General features: G+C 47.3%; 1 protein-coding gene across 3 annotated transcripts in view; it reads right to left on the bottom strand.

Moving 5' to 3' along the window:
• The window catches only part of TUBA8 (tubulin alpha 8), a 55,512-nt gene that overhangs the window by 26,295 nt on the left and 16,344 nt on the right, over nt 1-12,873 (bottom strand). Inside the window, exons 1-2 of one of the 3 annotated variants that reach the window (XM_069228028.1) lie at nt 11,000-11,127; nt 495-717 (exon numbers count right to left, since the gene is read on the bottom strand). In XM_069228028.1, coding sequence (XP_069084129.1) covers nt 495-717; nt 11,000-11,023 — 247 coding nt within the window. In that variant the 5' untranslated portion in view covers nt 11,024-11,127. Of the gene's footprint in view, nt 1-494; nt 718-10,643; nt 10,664-10,999; nt 11,128-12,873 lie in introns of those variants that run through there. The other 2 variants (XM_069228029.1, XM_069228027.1) reach the window with 2 other exon arrangements.

The following is a 12,873-nucleotide window of genomic DNA, read 5'->3' as shown; positions in this document are numbered from 1 at the left end:
GCCTTGGTGGGATTGCGATAGAAGGCCATTAAACTGAATACTAAGGAACTGAAATGTAACAGCCTTAGACATAAGAAACAAATTGAGTGATTGAAAGGCGGGATTGATACGTATTCCTCAAACCAACTTCACAGTGAAGCAGTGCTAAAGCAACTATTATAGCTTGTTGGGTAAGTTAGCTGCCATATTAAATTTAATTGAAGACGGTTACTATGGTTTCTAAAAATGACCTTTAGTGGTGATCTGTGTGCTTTATAAAAAGATCTGCAACATAACATAACAGGACTTACAGCTGTCCATTGCCCTTTTAAAAATGAACTTTTTCAGCTGAGTAAGCTCCTGGTGACAAATATACCACATGTTTATTCCAAACAGCTACCTCCTCATCTTGTAGCCATTGAGATACCACGTGCCGTGACCACCATGATATCTCCTAGGCCTCCATTAACGGAAGCACATGCTTCGCCAAGCTCTCCTCTCTGTACTGAACTTACCTACAACAGTGGCCTCCAGGTCCACCATCACCGCCCGTGGTACGTGCTTCCCCGTGCCCGTCTCGCTGAAGAAGGTGGTGAACGAGTCATCCGAGCTGCCAACACACGCTCCATCACTGAATGTGCCATCCGGGCGAATGCCATGTTCCAGGCAGAACAGTTCCCAGCATGCATTGCCGATCTGGACTCCTGCCTGCCCCACGTGGACTGAGATGCACTCGCGCTGAGGAAAGAAAAGAGAACGGAGGGAGGGGTGAAACACGGCGAAGCAAGACTAAGAAACATACACTGTAGATTCACATTGATATCAAGACCGTGACCAAACTACAAGACACAGAAATCTTACTACATGTTATGTTAAAAAGTAGGTTAATATAGATTCACCAAAATCAAAGTGCACCACAAGACAAAAATGTTAGGTTATTACACACTTAAATAATATCATATTTGGCGTATTATGCATGCTATTAAATATTTTAAGAATTTTATATTGCTATATACTAAGAATCGCATGTAACTTAAGCACAATTTAAAGTGACTTATTCGGAATCACTCCTCACAAAATAACCCATCTATAGGACTGAAACTGCAAAAAAAAATTGCAAATGCACAGACAGCAGGATCATTTTTTTGCAAATATATTTTCTTTCATTTAGTTTTCGTTTTTATAAAGCACAAATCAATCGGATAGGTGTCAGCACGCTGTACAAGAGATAGGGTTGGGTTAAATCCTTACACAGAAGCAACAAGAAAGCAATGAAGGCAAAAAGATGAAAAGATTAAGACAGTCACACTATGGTCCCTAGAGGAACAAGAACAGGGAATAAAAGAAGGGCGTAGAAGGTAAATGTTGCTAGAAGTGATATTAGGAGAAAAGGAAGGAGACTGAGGGTTTACAAGATAAAGGTATAAGGAAGAACTATAAGGGAGAGGGTTTAGGAAATAAGAATAAGGGAAACCCTGAGGTGGAGGGTAGCCTAGAGTTACATGAAGAGCAGTGCCTAATTTGTGCTTGTTGTTTCCGGTGCTGAGCACCGGCACTTATTTTTGATGGCCGGGGCTTATTCTTCTGCCTCAAGCATTTGCTGTGAGTAAAAGACACATATAGGAAAGACAGAGGTAGAGAAAAATGAAAAAGCGTCACAAAGGGAGAAAACAGAAGGCTGCGAGAGTGAGGTGAAGGGGCATTGAGTGGCTTTATATGGATTGAGGAGGCCCGAGATGGCTTCAGGATTACACTGCCTCAGTATTCCGTGTTCAGACATTTAATTACAGCAGCTGCGTGTTTAAAAGGGGGGCTTTGGGCACCAGCACGTTCTTATTTACAAATTAAGCACTGATGAAGAGTCGAGCCAGAGGTGGTTATGAGGATGGGGAGAGATGAAAGGAGAGGAGGTGGTGCATAAGGGTGTAAGGGAAGACCAAGGTCTTCGAAGGACAACGAATGGAGAACTTTCGAGTGAGAGTCCCGACTAGACAGGAGTGAAGGGTTTACAATAACAGAATGGGCATACATAGAGTAGGACGTCAAGATAGGCACAGGTGTAGGGTAGTGATTTTTGGTCATTAAGGGGTTTAAAGGAGAGCGTGGTAGGAAGATAATGAGTAAACTCGGATATTAAACAAGAACTTTCCAAAATAGGAGTCTTCCTGAGTCCCTGAAAGAGGCTCCATAGCAACAGATATTTTGCTCACCCACAACCCCTCCACAGTTTCTGAAACCAAATCTCCAAGCGATGAACCAGAAACACAAGCATTCTATATTGAGTGTGCATTATGCAATACGCGGTACGCAATAATTATTTGCTTATATTGAATTGTGTATGCCCATAGTAGAATATAAGATTATGTTGTATTATATGCAATGATGTAGCACTTAATTCAGTAAAACAATGTTATATATAAGTTTATTACAGTTTGTATGTCCCAATAGCAATTGTGCAATCTCTGAATGTTTTAAGCTCGAAGTTCTTAACTTTTTGATTTCTGTGGACCCCCACTTAATCATTACTAGAATCTGGGGACCCCATTTAATCATTATTGGAATCTAGGGACTAACCACTGAGTTGTTACTGGCCTAAGCAATTTTGATGATTTGAATGGCAAAACGAAAAACAAAATTAAGGAAACCAGCATTCATAAAGCAAGTACACCAATTATGAAATATTTGATTTAACTGACAAGTAAATATAAAAATCAAAATGTTCCTTATCTAAAATCATTTGAGGCCGCCAATCATTGTTTATACTACATTATGTGCACTGCACATGCCAGGCTCCCATGAACAAATCTAAGGATAGTAACTTAATTTTTAGTCTCCTATTTCAAATTCCTTTACATTTACAGAAACATTTTAAAACGTTCAATTTTACATTTTGGTTCTTTATTTAAATACACCTTATGAATCTGTTAATATTATTTGATTTTCGAAGCAGTCATGGAGGTAAGTGGACTGGCCAACAAGGCACAAATACATGGTTTCGTGATGGCTTATACCGGGCAGCGGTGCTGTACACATACCACAGCTGAATAGGACGAATGGTCCATATCTCACAGATATTCACTGGCATTGAGCTGAATGTGACCTCCCCACCCCTGCACCAAAGGGTCTGCAGGGGCCTGTGTTATGGCCCTGGTGGACAGTGGCCTGCCAGATCCTTTGTTTCATTTAGATAGCAGGTTTACTGAGAAATATTACCCTTCAATCACATGTTACACGTATTTTACCATAAATGCACCAACGGAGAGAGAGGGAGCAGCCTGGTCGTGTCCTCCCTACTCAAGCATCAACACACTCATGGAAGGCTAAGGAAAAATCGCTATTTGGTTGTCCCACGGAAAAATAAAAAAGATTTTGGAGTGATCGTCTCACCCACAGCTTGTTGTGGCATGCTTAATCATTGGTGACAATCCGCACCATGGTAGGTAAATGCCACCATGGTGTCCTTAGCCATGTCATGTGTGTTTGTTTTCTTCTAAAAGCAAAACTATTAGGTTTCCACAAACATTTTACTCTGGGCATTGGGATGGAAATGGGTAACCAGATGCATTGCTCACTCCACTACGCAAGGGTAAAACTTTGGTAGCAAGTACAATAATGCAGTAATTAAGATTATTAAAATCATTGTTATACTAATGTCTATGGTTATAAGAGCACTTGGCGCAGATGTATTCTATTTTAACACAACGCTGCACAACAACCAACTCTGCGGCACCGTGTAGCCCAGGAAGAACACAGAGTAAAGGGTGCAGAGCAGCATCTTGAGGACTGGCCTGCTGCTGCTGGCTTCCCCTGCGACTGCACTACTAAGGGCCCCCCTGTACCTGTGCGCTGTCTGTCATAGGACCTGACTTGCAAGCATACTAGTCCACAGTAAATCCCAATGTCTAGATGAATGCTGAAGGGTCCCACGCGCTGGATGCATGCTGTGACAGTCATAGCACATGCAGGGTCCCATGCACTGGATGCATGCTGTGACAGTCATAGCACATGCAGGGTCCCATGCACTAGATGCATGCTGTGACAGTCATAGCACATGCAGGGTCCCATGCACTGGGTCTATGATGTGAAAGTCATCACACATGCAAGTTCCCACGCACTGGATGTACACTGTGGGACTCATCACGCATGCAGGTTCCCACGCACTATATGTACGCTGTGAAACTCATCACACATGCAGGGTCCCACGCACTGGATGCATGCTGTGAAATTCATCACACAAGCAGGGGCCCATGCACTGGATGCATGCTGTGACAGTCATAGCACATGCAGGGTCCCATGCACTGGGTCTATGATGTGAAACTCATCACACATGCAAGTTCCCACGCACTGGATGTACGCTGTGGGACTCATCACGCATGCAGGTTCCCGCGCACTATATGTACGCTGTGAAACTCATCACACATGCAGGGTCCCACGCACTGGATGCATGCTGTGAAATTCATCACACAAGCAGGGGCCCATGCACTGGATGCATGCTGTGATACTCATCATCCATACAGGGACCCATCCACTGGATGTATGCTGTGAAATTCATCACACATGCAGGGTCCCATGCACTGGATGCAAGCTGTGAAATTCATCACACATGCAGGGTCCCATGCACTGGATGAATGCTGTGGAACACATCATGCATGCAGGGTCCCATGCACTGGATGAATGCTGTGGAACACATCATGCATGCAGGTTCCCAACCACTGGATGTATGCTGTGAAACTCATCACACATGCAGGGTCCCACGCACTGGATGCATGCTGTGAAATTCATCACACAAGCAGGGGCCCATGCACTGGATGCATGCTGTGAAATTCATCACGCATGCAGGTTCCCACGCACTGGATGTACGCTGTGGAACTCATCACACATGCAGGTTCCCACGCACTGGATGTACGCTGTGAAACTCATCACATATGCAGGGTCCCACGCACTGGATGCATGCTGTGAAATTCATCACACAAGCAGGGGCCCATGCACTGGATGCATGCTGTGAAATTCATCACACAAGAGGGGCCCATGCACTGGATGTATGCTGTGATACTCATCATCCATACAGGGACCCATCCACTGGATGTATGCTGTGAAATTCATCACACATGCAGGGCCCCATGCACTGGATGCAAGCTGTGAAATTCATCACACATGCAGGGTCCCATGCACTGGATGAATGCTGTGGAACACATCATGCATGCAGGGTCCCATGCACTGGATGAATGCTGTGGAACACATCATGCATGCAGGTTCCCACGCACTGGATGTACGCTGTGAAACTCATCACACATGCAGGGTCCCACGCACTGGATGCATGCTGTGAAATTCATCACACAAGCAGGGGCCCATGCACTGGATGCATGCTGTGAAATTCATCACACAAGCAGGGGCCCATGCACTGGATGTATGCTGTGATACTCATCATCCATACAGGGACCCATCCACTGGATGTATGCTGTGAAATTCATCACACATGTAGGGCCCCATGCACTGGATGCCCGCTGTGATACTCATCACACATGCAGGATCTCATGCATTGGTGAAACTCATCACACATGCAGGGTCCCATGCACTGGATGCAAGCTGTGAAATTCATCACACATGCAGGGTCCCATGCACTGGATCCATGTTGTGAAACTAATCACACATGCAGGGTCCCATGCACTGGATGCATGTTGTAAAGCTAATCACACATGCAGGGTCCTATGCACTGGATGAATACTGTGGAACTCATCATGCATGCAGGGACCCATGCACTGGATGAATGCTGTGAAACTCATCACGTATAAGGGTCCCACGCACTGGAAGAATGTTGTGGAACTCATCATACATGCAGGTTCCCACGCACTGGATGTATGCTGTGAAACTCATCACACATGCAGGGTCCCACGCACTGGATGCATTCTATGAAACTCCTCACGCATGCAGGGTCCCACGCACTGGATGAATGCTGTAAAATTCACTCATGCAGGGTCCCATGCACTCAATGTATGCTGTGAAATTCATCACGCATGCAGGGTCCCACGCACTGGATGAATGCTGTGAAACTCATTACACATGCAGGGTCCCACGCACTGGATGTATGCTGTGAAATTCATCACACAAGCAGGGGCCCATGCACTGGATGTATGCTGTGATACTCATCATCCCTACAGGGACCCATCCACTGGATGTATGCTGTGAAATTCATCACACATGTAGGGTCCCATGCACTGGATGCCTGCTGTGATACTCATCACACATGCAGGATCTCATGCATTGGATGAATACTGTGAAACTCATCACACATGCAGGGTCCCATGCACTGGATGCAAGCTGTGAAATTCATCTCACATGCAGGGTCCCATGCACTGGATGCATGTTGTGAAACTAATCACACATGCAGGGTCCCATGCACTGGATGAATGCTGTGATACTCATCATCCCTACAGGGACCCATCCACTGGATGTATGCTGTGAAACTCATCACACATGCAGGGTCCCACGCACTGGATGCATGCTGTGAAATTCATCACACAAGCAGGGGCCCATGCACTGGATGCATGCTGTAAAATTCATCACTCATGCAGGGTCCCATGCACTCAATGTATGCTGTGAAATTTATCACGCATGCAGGGTACCACGCACTGGATGAATGCTGTGAAACTCATCACGCATAAGGGTCCCACGCACTGGAAGAATGTTGTGGAACTCATCATACATGCAGGTTCCCACGCACTGGATGTATGCTGTGAAACTCCTCACGCATGCAGGGTCCCACGCACTGGATGTACGCTGTGAAACTCCTCACGCATGCAGGGTCCCACGCACTGGATGAATGCTGTAAAATTCACTCATGCAGGGTCCCATGCACTCAATGTATGCTGTGAAATTCATCACGCATGCAGGGTCCCACGCACTGGATGAATGCTGTGAAACTCATTACACATGCACGGTCCCACGCACTGGATGCATGCTGTGATATTAATCAGACATGCAGGGTCCCACCACTGGATGTATGCTGTGATATTAATCAGACATGCAGGGTCCCACGCAATGGATGCATGCTGTGATATTGATCAGACATGCAGGGTCCCACCACTGGATGTATGCTGTGAAACTCATCACGCATGGAGGGTCCCACGCACTGGATGCATGCTGTGAAACTCATCACGCATGCAGGGTCCCACGCACTGGATGCATGCTGTGATATTAATCAGACATGCAGGGTCCCACGCACTGGATGCATGCTGTGATATTAATCAGACATGCAGGGTCCCACGCACTGGATGCATGCTGTGATATTAATCAGACATGCAGGGTCCCACGCACTGGATGTATGCTGTGATATTAATCAGACATGCAGGGTCCCACGCACTGGATGCATGCTGTGATATTAATCAGACATGCAGGGTCCCACGCACTGGATGAATGCTGTAAAATTCACTCATGCAGGGTCCCATGCACTCAATGTATGCTGTGAAATTCATCATGCATGCAGGGTCCCACGCACTGGATGAATGCTGTAAAACTCATTACACATGCACGGTCCCACGCACTGGATGCATGCTGTGATATTAATCAGACATGCAGGGTCCCACCACTGGATGTATGCTGTGATATTAATCAGACATGCAGGGTCCCACGCACTGGATGCATGCTGTGATATTGATCAGACATGCAGGGTCCCACCACTGGATGTATGCTGTGAAACTCATCACGCATGGAGGGTCCCACGCACTGGATGCATGCTGTGAAACTCATCACGCATGCAGGGTCCCACGCACTGGATGCATGCTGTGATATTAATCAGACATGCAGGTTCCCACGCACTGGATGCATGCTGTGATATTAATCAGACATGCAGGGTCCCACGCACTGGATGTATGCTGTGATATTAATCAGACATGCAGGGTCCCACGCACTGGATGCATGCTGTGATATTAATCAGACATGCAGGGTCCCACGCACTGGATGCATGCTGTGATATTAATCAGACATGCAGGGTCCCACGCACTGGATGAATGCTGTAAAATTCACTCATGCAGGGTCCCATGCACTCAATGTATGCTGTGAAATTCATCATGCATGCAGGGTCCCACGCACTGGATGAATGCTGTAAAACTCATTACACATGCACGGTCCCACGCACTGGATGCATGCTGTGATATTAATCAGACATGCAGGGTCCCACGCACTGGATGCATGCTGTGATATTAATCAGACATGCAGGTTCCCACGCACTGGATGCATGCTGTGATATTAATCAGACATGCAGGGTCCCACGCACTGGATGAATGCTGTAAAATTCACTCATGCAGGGTCCCATGCACTCAATGTATGCTGGGAAATTTATCACGCATGCAGGGTCCCACGCACTGGATGAATGCTGTGAAACTCATTACACATGCACGGTCCCACGCACTGGATGCATGCTGTGATATTAATCAGACATGCAGGGTCCCACCACTGGATGTATGCTGTGATATTAATCAGACATGCAGGGTCCCACCACTGGATGTATGCTGTGATATTAATCAGACATGCAGGGTCCCACGCACTGGATGCATGCTGTGATATTGATCAGACATGCAGGGTCCCACCACTGGATGTATGCTGTGATATTAATCAGACATGCAGGGTCCCACCACTGGATGTATGCTGTGATATTAATCAGACATGCAGGGTCCCACGCACTGGATGCATGCTGTGATATTGATCAGACATGCAGGGTCCCACCACTGGATGAATGCTGTGAAACTCATTACACATGCACGGTCCCACGCACTGGATGCATGCTGTGATATTAATCAGACATGCAGGGTCCCACCACTGGATGTATGCTGTGATATTAATCAGACATGCAGGGTCCCACGCACTGGATGCATGCTGTGATATTGATCAGACATGCAGGGTCCCACCACTGGATGTATGCTGTGAAACTCATCACGCATGGAGGGTCCCACGCACTGGATGCATGCTGTGAAACTCATCACGCATGCAGGGTCCCACGCACTGGATGCATGCTGTGATATTAATCAGACATGCAGGGTCCCACGCACTGGATGCATGCTGTGATATTAATCAGACATGCAGGTTCCCACGCACTGGATGCATGCTGTGATATTAATCAGACATGCAGGGTCCCACGCACTGGATGAATGCTGTAAAATTCACTCATGCAGGGTCCCATGCACTCAATGTATGCTGGGAAATTTATCACGCATGCAGGGTCCCACGCACTGGATGAATGCTGTGAAACTCATTACACATGCACGGTCCCACGCACTGGATGCATGCTGTGATATTAATCAGACATGCAGGGTCCCACCACTGGATGTATGCTGTGATATTAATCAGACATGCAGGGTCCCACGCACTGGATGCATGCTGTGATATTAATCAGACATGCAGGTTCCCACGCACTGGATGCATGCTGTGATATTAATCAGACATGCAGGGTCCCACGCACTGGATGTATGCTGTGATATTAATCAGACATGCAGGGTCCCACCACTGGATGTATGCTGTGAAACTCATCATACATGCAGGGTCCCACGCACTGGATGTATGCTGTGATATTAATCAGACATGCAGGGTCCCACGCACTGGATGCATGCTGTGATATTAATCAGACATGCAGGGTCCCACGCACTGGATGTATGCTGTGATATTAATCAGACATCGAGGGTCCCACGCACTGGATGCATGCTGTGATATTAATCAGACATGCAGGGTCCCACGCACTGGATGCATGCTGTGATATTAATCAGACATGCAGGGTCCCACGCACTGGATGCATGCTGTGATATTAATCAGACATGCAGGGTCCCACGCACTGGATGCATGCTGTGATATTGATCATACATGCAGGGTCCCACGCACTGGATGCATGCTGTGATATTAATCAGACATGCAGGGTCCCACCACTGGATGCATGCTGTGATATTAATCAGACATGCAGGGTCCCACGCACTGGATGCATGCTGTGATATTGATCATACATGCAGGGTCCCACGCACTGGATGCATGCTGTGATATTGATCACACATGCAGGGTCCCACGCACTGGATGCATGCTGTGATATTGATCATACATGCAGGGTCCCAAGCACTGGATGCATGCTGTGATATTAATCAGACATGCAGGGTCCCAAGCACTGGATGTATGCTGTGATATTGATCACACATGCAGGGTCCCACGCACTGGATGCATGCTGTGATATTAATCAGACATGCAGGGTCCCACGCACTGGATGCCTGCTGTGATATTGATCATACATGCAGGGTCCCACGCACTGGATGAATGCTGTGATATTGATCACACATGCAGGGTCCCACGCACTGGATGCATGCTGTGATATTGATCACACATGCAGGGTCCCACGCACTGGATGCATGCTGTGAAACTCATCACGCATACGTGTTGTTTATTTTTACTAACAATGAAGACATTTCTCCTTGCTGGCGCCCCCTTCAAGCAGGAGCTAGTTTTTTATGCAAATTCCAGTCTGGCTTTCTGAGTAGAGTGGGCTTCACGTCAAAAATGATGGTCGTTTGGAATGTAACACCCCATTAGCACCCCTTGACGCAGAGTGATGCAAAACACCACAGTTAGCTTTTTGCTCTGAATAAACGGTTCAATTCCATTTGAAAATACCTTTTAAACTGAAAGGTACATACCAATGCGTTGCTTTGTGTGAATTTGCCACGGCGCAAGATGATAGAAAATCCAGGCCGTATACTGCTTACAACGCCCCCCCGCCCCCCCAACGGTTGTCATATACGGATAGAAATTCGCCAAGGATCACACGATGCGGGCAAGCGGGATAGCCTGGATCAGAATTCTTTGAACTTAGTTCCGCAGATACCAAATTTGTCACTAGCCCACATCATCTCACATAACATCAGTCAGCCGCTGGGCTCCTCGCCTTCCCTAGCCGGATTACCCTACACCCCCCCCCCCCCCCCCCCCACCGTTCCCCCCACAGACGCGCACACACCCCTCTAATCTCCGCAGACATCCCAAACCAACCTACTGATTTGCTCCTGAGTCCCCACATGACCAGAGGTGCCAGGATCCAATGTGTTCCCTGATTTCTCTCTCTCTCCAGGTGCACCCCCCGGGCTCGCTGTCCCGGGCACTCCTCCAGCAGCAGTCTCCTGGGCCCCCAGCATGGCGGGGTCTATAAACAGACAGCCAATGGAGGCCTCCCGCCACGGACACTCGCTGACCCCTGGGCAGCCTCAGGCCTGCAGGGGCCGGGTGTCCGCCGGCAGCCTGGGCGCAGGTTTATTCCTGGTACCACCTCAGTGTAAGGGGATAGGGGCGGGCGGGCTCAGCCGCCCCGTTAATGCCCTCACCCGGGGTGCCGGCCGGGCCTGGGCGCCAGCAGGTGTTTAGTCCAGTTTAAAGACACCCTCCATCCATTTGCAGCCGTCTAACTCAAACCGAATGCAGAATCATTCACTCATAGTTACCGAAGTTCCAAAAAGGCTCTCGTCGCAACAGACATCCCCAGAATTCTCTTTACTCTAAAGCGCTTAAACGCCTCGTCAGGGGTAGTAAATGCTAAATAAACGTAGTTGCAATTATGTGAGATCTCTGTTCACGTTGAGGGACTCTCAAGTGCATTATCTACAGACTGGGCGAACATATGTGACACTAATCGCTTATCCTAAAAATGTGGTCTTGTCAACCTACCCAATAATAGATATAGCGCCTCACTGCGAGTAAATGCAGCTGCACGATTACATGTATTAACCAGGCGTGGCATTACCAGGTCGCTTGATAATATCACACCTGGCAATGCCACCTGCCTCACCAGTCACCTTTCAGCACCTAAGAAAAAGAACTCTCAGTAACTCTGGAAACAACTCACTCATGCAGAAGAGAGCCTACTACACTCGTTCTCTCATGGGAATAAGCCAACAACACCCACCAACTCTAGAAACAAATCAGTTTATCAAATGATGAACGTTTTCACATGACTCTTGTTACAGAGCAACAAAGCATGGATCTTGAAGAAAGACTACAGCACCTGTATATTATAGTACCGGAACAGCGACCATTGGAGGTCTGAAAGTGTGCAAATTAGGTGCTTGTGATAGTTGTAGTAACACCAAGGTCACATCAACTAAACAAGTGTCCACTGCACATCACATTATTGAAGAAAAACTCCTGTACATTTGCCTCTGAGCTGACTCGCTGCACACTGGAGCCTGATGACCGAGATCCAGTAAGAAGTGGGCCCCATGCCCAACGATATCCCTCCTGACATGAAGCAAGGCACAGAAACTGCCAGTAGCTGTGAGAACCCCACTTCCAGAAACCCTGAATAGACAGTTCTGGGAGTTGTGCTTCCACCAATTCAACACCCAAGAGAGGACAAAAAAAACACAGAACGGGCGGTGATTCTGAATTGGTGACTACAGTCAGGTGGGTCCCTACATGGGGTTGCTTGTGTGGACATTGGAAGGCCATCTGGCCAAGCAGTCAGGCTGGAAGGTTCCCACTGGAGCAAGACCACAGCCTTTTTTGCATAAAGCTGGTTTCTTGAGTGGCATAGTGGATGGAAAATGATCAACTGGAATGTGGCCTGTGTGACCATGGCTGAGATATTTTGCAAGCTTTCCACCCATTGTTTTTTATCTAATGTCTTTTAGTTGACAAAATTACACCAATGCATAATATATCACATTTGCTGGATACACATCATTTGATGTATTTTTACACCTCAGCTCTCATCCTATGATCTCATTACCTCATAAACACATTTTGAGTGCCAGCCTTCCTACATAAGAGTGTATTTACATCCATCTCGGCGCGCTTTCTTCGACACTCGGCTCCATGTGGAATTAAGGGATCGGCTGCTATGGCAGGATGTGATGTGTTTGAAACCCTTATTAGAAG

This window comes from Pleurodeles waltl, chromosome 4_1 (assembly GCF_031143425.1).
Source record: "Pleurodeles waltl isolate 20211129_DDA chromosome 4_1, aPleWal1.hap1.20221129, whole genome shotgun sequence".
NCBI classification, from domain to species: Eukaryota; Metazoa; Chordata; class Amphibia; order Caudata; family Salamandridae; genus Pleurodeles; species Pleurodeles waltl.
This window is presented reverse-complemented; position numbering and strand designations above follow the sequence as displayed.